At 40.2% G+C, this 8,810-nt stretch overlaps 1 protein-coding gene across 1 annotated transcript; it reads left to right on the top strand.

The window, feature by feature from the left end:
- The first annotated feature begins 2,591 nt into the window (after window positions 1-2,591).
- Window positions 2,592-6,157, top strand: LOC124488288. Its single transcript, XM_047050913.1, has 4 exons — window positions 2,592-2,618; window positions 3,490-3,597; window positions 3,858-4,019; window positions 4,279-6,157. The coding sequence occupies exons 3-4, from the start codon at window positions 3,872-3,874 to the stop codon at window positions 4,686-4,688; spliced, it is 558 nt and encodes a 185-aa protein (XP_046906869.1). The 5' UTR covers window positions 2,592-2,618; window positions 3,490-3,597; window positions 3,858-3,871; the 3' UTR covers window positions 4,689-6,157.
- The last annotated feature ends 2,653 nt before the right edge of the window (window positions 6,158-8,810 follow it).

Genomic DNA, 8,810 nt, shown 5'->3' with positions numbered 1-8,810 from the left:
AAGAAACCAACCCGATTGGCCATCGCTGGCGTTTTCACTTTCGCCACCCCGCTCGCCTTCCCACAATACCCTACGCGAGCGTCGATGCCCCGCTCGCCTTCCCACAATGCCCTACACGGGCGTCAACGCCTGGTTACATTGAAAATTAATTGGAAGCCGACGCCCCGCTCTGCCCGCCCCGCTGCAGTGTGAACGCACCGTAAGGAACGCAAAACAGCGTGGCTTGCAACTTTGAAACTAAAACACCCTCCAAAGAAAGTGTATGTTTGCTCTTTCCATTTCTTAAAAAAAAAAGCCAACCGAACTGTATCCTGATCCGGAGCTTTATCTGGGCAACGCAATAATGGCATCACTATCAATATTGTAGGTGGATAAATAAAGACAGTAGGCATGAACATATTAAATTACAAGTGTAAAAGTACATTTTGTCAAGTGCTGTGCATATGTAGTATTGTATTTTTACTTTCCACAGAATAGCTGCTGCATGGCTACATGACTTCCCTAACCCAGCTGCCGACTGTCTCAATGTATTGTAGCTAATGTATTGTAACTTGCTTAACTACATGCTCTTATGGTTCTTCCCTTTGGCACTTATTTTGGTTGTTCACAATATGTGCTTCATATTTTGGCTTTTTGTTGTTGGGGCTATCTTGTTGTTATTATCAGTGACCAATGCACTTTGTAAACCTCTCTCTTAGAAGTCGCTTTGGATGAAAGCTTCTGCTAAATGAGTAAATGTCAATGACTCCACTTTCCCTCAGCGTTACCCATGCTGCTGTATGTTTAGCTTCATTGACACTGACTGGGCTCTACTGCTGCCTTCAAAAATATAAAGCTGCGGTGTTTCTTCAACAATATAGGCTACCTATTTTGTTACTATGCAGGTATAGTAAGTATATGCTTCTGTGCTTGTGTAATTACGCAACTCTTCGCCATCAACACCTTCAGAAAATAAAAGGTAATTAACAACGTCGATGTAGCTAACATTGGGTCATTGCTTCATGTCATCTAGCCACTCCGTCAGACGGGATGGATGAGGGACTGTTACGGTACTGTCGTCATGACTTGTTAAAACATCCATGGTGTGTATCCACCTCCGTTTTTTGTCCATTTGTGCTTCATCCATGGAGAAACACCGTATTTTATAGCAAACAAGATAGCAATCTACGGTCTAACAAACGTACACAAGCTTCGAACCGGAAAACGAAAACCGTCTTCCGGTTGAAACCCGTTATGAATTTATTTATTTGTAGTTTATTTAGCAGGGACAAAGCAGTGCACATTATTACAAACATGACATGGCAAGGCCATGACACAACTTGCAGATGTGAATACATAAAAGGTTTGTAGCTAGATAGCTAATTTGCAACCTCAGTCCCTGATCAGGCTACCTATTCTAATAAAATATATAAGTCACCTAAAATATACAATTATACAGTTAAACAATATATAGGCCTACAGTATACAATTATTCAAATATATGCTATCTTAAAACATACTTCCTATAACATTATAGGAATCATGGGTAAATTCGCTAACCAGGAAAAAGGTGGTATCTCCAGAGACTGGCTGTTTATCAATCCAAAGAACGCTGAGAACGCAAGTACATTCTTTTGAAGAACGTTCTGGCAAGAATGGTCTTGCAAGGACGCAAGGACGGAGAATGAATTAAGATGGTTAGGGTTTTCCTGGACTCGCAGCATTATGATAACACTGACTAACTACAAAAACTAGATAACAAAGCAAAAAAATTGTCCATTTACCTGTAATTTTACGTTTTCTGTAGCCCTTGCTAACTTACAGTACCTGTTAACTAGTGTCTGCACTGCACTGAGATACTACTAGAGCTACTAGTTTAGTAATTTTTAAATTTGCTCCGACTTATCGACAAGTCGGAGCAAATTTAAAAATTACTAAACTACTAGCTGGAGTCGGAGCAAATTAAAAAAATTGCTGTTTCATCAATGAAATAAGAACATTTTCAGCGACTGAACTGCCTATTTCTCGTCACATTTTAATTCAGATGTTGATTTACACGTACCGTTTAGCTGAAATATGGAAAGTAAAAAATTACAGTTGTAAGGTTTGTCCGCCTCGCTTGACATCTTGCAATGACTTCTGGGAAATCAGAAGCGTTCTCGCTGGTCAAGTCACAATCTGATGCATCCTCGATAAAAGGGGCGGATCAGGAACATTTCCGGGTATTTTTGGCGTTCTTGGTGACTTGTGTTCTTTGGATTGGAACCGTAGGCCTACTTGGGCAATAAAAGATGACGTCAAACGAGTTCGCAAGAACACAAGAACAGAAAAAAACATGGATTGATAAACAGCCAATGTCTAATAAAGATCCTTAAACAGGCTCTGGTATCTCTAATAAAGAAAAGGCTCTGGTATAGCTGCATAGACCCTTCATTCATTCTGCACTCGACCGTTAGCGCCTTCATATGGAACTAGAGTGGAACTGCAACCAGTTCAGAACCCGGAAGTTTCCCGAGAGTGGGAGTTCTCCTCATAGACAGAGTAAAGAATTAAAATAATAATACAAATCTTTATTATGTCTATGGTTCTCCCCATATTAGACATTCTCTGACTCAGTGTGCAAGGGCCTTTATGCTCGTGTAAGTAATTTCCTGTCATTCCGGAAGCAGAAAATTTAGCCAGCAAAATGAAATAAACATCCTGTTCATTGGCGAGGATCCTGTAGTCGGACGCTGAGTGTTTCGTGCCCGAACAACTAGCTGTTTAGACACATGAACAAGGTGGCCAGCAAAACGTGAATGGTTATAAGCATTTTGGCAATTCCTTATTAATGTTGGGCGGGCAAGTAAATGAGTAAACCATGGCAGCAAGCTAGTTGGTGTGTTATGCGCGTGCATGAAACGTTGGACTAAAATATTTTTCCACGTAGCTAAAGTAAACGTAATTCAACAATTCAATGTTATCAGAGTTGAGTGTCATGTCAACTGCAGTGCTGCAATGCTGCCTATGTTCAATTAAATTTTCCCTTGGTTTGAGATGATGTCATGAACTATCTTGGCTATGAAGTTTCAGAGCTGGCTTGTTTTTTTTTATTTTATTTTTTATATTGTATTTGCCTGTTAACTTACATGATTAGTATCTGGTAGGTAGGTCGTTAATTAGTGTAGGCCTAAATTGAGATGTCATAACCAACTGCACTCTGTATAAAGCTAGCTGTAGTAAGAGTACGGCCTACAGCAATTTAAACCTTTCCAGGCTTTTGGTGTTTTTCCAAACTTGTCTGGGTAGACTTGGGGAAAAGCAATTAATGAATAACTATCTATTTGACTGTAACAAGTGTCCTACAAGTGTTATTCTCAGTTAAGAAATTTGGCAGACTCTGCATTTTACAATATGGCCAGTTAATTCAGTTGTTGCTTATTCCTCTTTGCTATCCAGACATGACTCTCAGTATGTCCCCGGCCTCAGTCTGCCAGTGTTTCACACTGGTGTCACTGTGTACGTCCATAGCTGACCCTAACTGGATCCAGGTCAGAAACAGCTCTGACCCCAGTGGTAAACGGCTCATCTATGGAGTGGCCTTTACGCTACATGCTGGCCAGAACCTCACAGACACAGGTAGGAATGTGTGCAGGAAGACCACGTTATAGGTGGCACGCCAACATATGGCATTTATTTAGTAACATATAATGTGCTTTATGTGATTATCTATATATATACATTTTTGTTGTTGTTGAATTGTGTACTTTTTTTGTGTTAGAGCGAATGAGTTAATGATCGTTTTGTTAATGCGTAACTTTAACATAGATCTGTGTTGGTGTACATGCATGCTTGCCAGAGCCATAATGTGCCCATAATCTGTGTCTTGTCTCCCGCAGGTCCCCTGGGTGGCATGAACAGTTGGGGGATGTGGCTACTCTATGTCCTGGCTGCTCTGTGCTACAGCACCGTCCTAATTTCCAGCTCCTCCTTCCTGCTGGACTTCATAGGGGGAGGAATGTCCCATCCACGGCTGGTGGTGTCCCTCCACATCACAACAGGTATCCCCTGAACTCCTGTCTTACCTTTAATCTAATTATCTTTCTGTTTCACTGGCCTTCGTTAAAACATCCTCCCTCCACAATATGCTCATATTATTCTGAAAATGTTCTGATTATGAGGAGGTGATAATCTAAATACTTTAACCATGTAGGTTGGTCGGTTGAGCACATTGTAGGCTGGTTGGTTGAGCTCTCCCTCCCATTCTCTGGGAGTCAATAATGTGTTCCATTTTCTCTTTTCCTCTCTCTCTCTATTAAGTGTCTCTCCTCCTATGTGCTCTCGGAGTGTGTGGGACCTGCTTGTACATCATCCACCATAACCTGCAAGAGGGCAAGCTGGGTCTGCTGTGGTTACGGGACTGGGGGCCCAGGTGGGGACCAGGCTTGGGCCACCCCACCAGGGATAGAGGTAGAGGTGATAGGGAAGGGGCAGCATCAGGCATGCAGCCATATCCAGGGGAAAGCTTCTACATTGCAGTGCTTGGCCTGCTCTTCTCGGGCATGGCCTCCATCATCAGTATCAAAGGCCTGGGCGACATGCAGCTTGACCACACCCACAGGGGCTACACAGTGGTGGAGGAGGACTGCAACACAGAGCCCCTCACACCCAGAGAACCTGCTCAGGGGGCAGAGATGGGAGAGGAGTGTAGGGTGGTGTTCCCAGAGTGAGATCGTTTGGAATGGCCTCCAACAGCACAAGGGTGACAATTAGCCTCATGGTTGGTGTCTTACCATCAGGTGTGCTAGTGACCACTGAAGTTTTAGTGTCACGGGCAGAAGTTACTATTGGATGTTGACCATTGCACTGAAAATGAAGGTTGCTGTAAGAGCAGTGTAGATCTCCATACTAGTTTTATTTTTACTTTATTTTGGTCACTTACCCCCATTTTCCTCAGGTGCAATCCAGCCCCAATCCGGAGAAAACACCCCCAAAACATTACGTTTAAGGCTTTTATTCGTCTGCCTATTACTTTGAATGATGATAATCTGGGATTTAAATACAATAGCGAAATGTAATTCTATTTACCCAGTTTTTTTTAAAGGTTTTGATCACGTTTTTACAGTAGTTTAGAGGAAATATTAAAGTACCTATTGTATTGGAATTTGTAAAGAAGTGACCTAGATGAAAATAAGTGCACCTGTTAAAAAAACATAAAGAAACAGATTCTTTATTTTCTGAATTTAAAGATTGATTGTTTGAGGATTAGGTGTACATTGATGTTGGACAGTTTGTGTGTAACCATGAAAATATCCCACGTTATGTTATAACCTTTTTTCATGGTCCTCACAATTTAGAAAATATCCCTGCACTGAGTTCAGCCCGAAAGGAAATGTTTCAGTTTTGTCTTCACAGGTGGTTTTGTGAAAATGACAGTGAAACTACAGTATTTGCACAGTCTTCCAGTGTGGCACTTTTTATTTACCCTCTGGAAGACAGAAATAACTTTAAATTGAAGATTTACCTGTGTTTTAGGTAAGCTTTAAATCCTTTTGGAGAAAATTGATATGGTCTTCTTTAGTTTGTATGTTTTTATTTTGCTGTTATTGCTGCTAGTGTTACTTCATATTCATTGAGTGGTACTTCATATATTATAGAATGTATGCAAATTATGTTGAATGTGACACTTTATACGGTTTATGATTAAACATGTTTGACATTTCAGATTTCATAAGATTAATACAGACGCTACATACAAAGTTTGGACACATGGAATGGGAAAATGTGTCCAACCTTTGACTGGTGCTGTACATATTGTATGTTAGTGTGCTTTCTAGTTTAATTATATAGCACAAACTATCTAAAACCCAACTGTTCATACTGTATACTTGATGGCAGCCAGTGAAACAAGCGTTACAGGTATTGTGGCATGGTGTGTTTTTTATTTTTATTTTTTAATCAGAATCCACTCATCTTCTCACACTGTTAAGGTACACATGAAGGAGTTCACCTATCAAAGTAGATCATTGGTATTGGTAAATTGACTGATAACAACTCTAGGCTTTATTGCCTTTTCCGAGTCTTATGGCTGGAGTTTGAATGGTCTAAGCATTCCTACTCTTGTGTCGATGTATCCAATTTGAAATGTTCAATATTTTGTGTGTGATTCATTTATTAATTAAACTGTAGTGTTAATGTGAAATACCGTAAATTGTAATTTATTTCTAGATAGTTTAGGCCCCTTGGAGCCGAGTGCACTCGTGTTTACAGTTCAACTGTTTACTGTATCAACCATTCAGTGTGTTTTTACATCGGTTTTAGACAGCAAAGAAAATGTGTGTAGGTTGTTGGTCAACTCGTCCCGTTATCTGGTTACTAGGATTATAATTCCTGGAGAGCAACCATTAGTTGACATGTAATTTTGTAAACTTGTAATAAACCATACAACCAACCTTTCTTCCAGTTGATAGGCAACATAAATACAAATTACTAATCCAAAGCGACAGAAAGATAGCCTTGAGTAACCAAAAGGATATGGGAATGTTATTTAAAGAACATGTTTTACCTTATGACATGACATTTATGTGAAATTTCTCAAAATAAAATTCCAGCAAAATTTACGTCCAGTTTTCCATCTTAGACTTTCTAAAATTGATATTTGATTTTCAATATGATTTTAAGCATCTTATATATGTGTCTCCCGCAAAAGGTATCAGATTTCCACAAACAAATAACAAGTATTTTAAAAAGCACACTTGAAATCCCTTCTGGACAAGTTCAGGTTCATTTTGTAACAACTACAGGTAGATTTAAATGTTATTATAAATACTGTCCTAAAGGCTGGAAATAGTTATTACTTATGCCCTTGTAGCACCTGTATCTCATGTTCAATGTGAATGGAATCACAAGAACATTGAGAACTGGTGCACTATAATTTATCTGGATAATTGAGACTTGTACACACTTTTCCAGAATGACCAGTGGTGGGAATTAGAAATGGATCTGGAGTTGGTCACCGGTCAATGCTCTGCAGCTGCTCACTGCTCCTAGTGTACAAGATGGATACAAAATATATACACATTTATAACATTTTCACAAACTGTACCCAAATGAACATAAGCTATAAATCTGGAGGTGGTGCCTGATCACTGCCCTACAGCTGCCCATCGCACCTACTGAATAGAATGGGTGACAAAACAACAGACGTTAAAACATGAAACGTAACACAATAAACATCAATGCATAGCTAAAGGTAAAAAAGTCAACATCAACGGATAGTTTTTTTTTTAGGGAGTGGGATAAAATCGTAACACTATCAACATAGAGAAGTCAACTTTATTCATGAAGCACATTTAAAAACAACTTGTGTTCACCAAATTGCTGTACAGGCAAAACTAGACATATTGATAGGACATGACAAAAAATTATTTTTGAAAATCCTAAGAAAAAATGACATGCTGGTTTGTTGCCTTTTGCTGGTCCGTTTTGGGGTTGGTCCTTTGTCATGGCTTTGTGGATTGCTGGTTTGTGGTTATAGCGTAACATCTTGGCTTAACAAGGAGTCACCCTCTATTAGGGCCCCCTGTCTCATATCACCAAGATGTCATTAGAAAATACACCAGAGTTGAGTGGCTGGTCGGCTGTTGTGGTGTGACGTCTTCTTGTCGTGTTGATGAGATCCTGTGTTGGAAGACTTTGGAGCCGCTGACTGTTTTGAGTCATGTTTTTTCTTTGCCCTAGATGTTGACGTTAGAATACAATATACAGGATTATGATAGCTCTAGTAAATTTGCAATAATGCTGATTGGAGACAGTCTTGTGCTCTGGAGATGTAAACATGATCCAACAGTGTGTTCTTCTGAGTGGTGGCTTCTCTGACCAGTTGTGTATATCCTCTTGACTGAAGAAGGTTGGATATTGGCTTTTTTCCACTGGACAATAAATCTTTGTTGAAATCTCCACAAAGTACGATAGGGTGGCAATCCATAATGTCTAAAGATTCCAAGAGGCTTTGCAGGTTTGAAAGGAAGGCCGAATCCCAATACTCCCCCTTACCCCTTCCCCTTAGTTTTGCGCGTTCCCGTGAAAGCTAGTGGTGTCCCAATACTCTTTTTGAGCTAGGGGTAGGGCTAAGACTAAGGGGTACACCCCTTAAAACCAAGTAAAATCGGGAGCTTACTTGAAACCTAGGGCTATGTGAATACTGTGCGACCGGCAACAATGGTGGCCAGATCATCCAGAGAGTCCGATTAATGTAATAATTTCGTCTTAAATATTTGATAAAAAATGTATGACAGTCTTGTTTTGTGTTATACACAGTCCCGAACATACATATTTGCAACAATTTTCCTAATTGAAACGTTTAAAAAAATCGCTAGTTTGATACGCTAATGTTACAGTGCTGAATTGCACAACAGTCCCGCATTTCTTTGACTATCATGTCTACAGTTTTAAGTCAACTCCATTAGCAGCGAATTTCGTTTACTATCAGTGCATAACACTACTTGCTTTGGAGATATCGATACGTGCTAGATGACGTACCTGAAACCAAGTGGTGTCCCATTTCTTAGGGATATGTAGCCCTTACCCGTCAATTTCAAGGGCCAAGGGCTAGGGGTAAACTAAGGGCTAGGGGTAAGGGGTAAGGGGGAGTATTGGGATTTGGCCGAAGTGGCCAATATTGTAATCCGGTGGTCTGTACACAACAGCAATCAAAGCTTTGACAGGGGACTCCAGTTTGACAACCAAAAACTCCAAGTCAGTCACATTTTGAAGATACTGCTTTTCACAGGTGTGACAGGTGGGAGGGGGATAAACCAGGGAGCCATTTGGTTCACCTGGTTCTGTCACAT

This window comes from Hypomesus transpacificus, unplaced genomic scaffold (assembly GCF_021917145.1).
Source record: "Hypomesus transpacificus isolate Combined female unplaced genomic scaffold, fHypTra1 scaffold_131, whole genome shotgun sequence".
NCBI lineage: Eukaryota > Metazoa > Chordata > Actinopteri > Osmeriformes > Osmeridae > Hypomesus > Hypomesus transpacificus.
The sequence above is the reverse complement of the archived record's forward strand: the minus strand, read 5'-3'. Positions and strand labels throughout refer to the sequence as shown.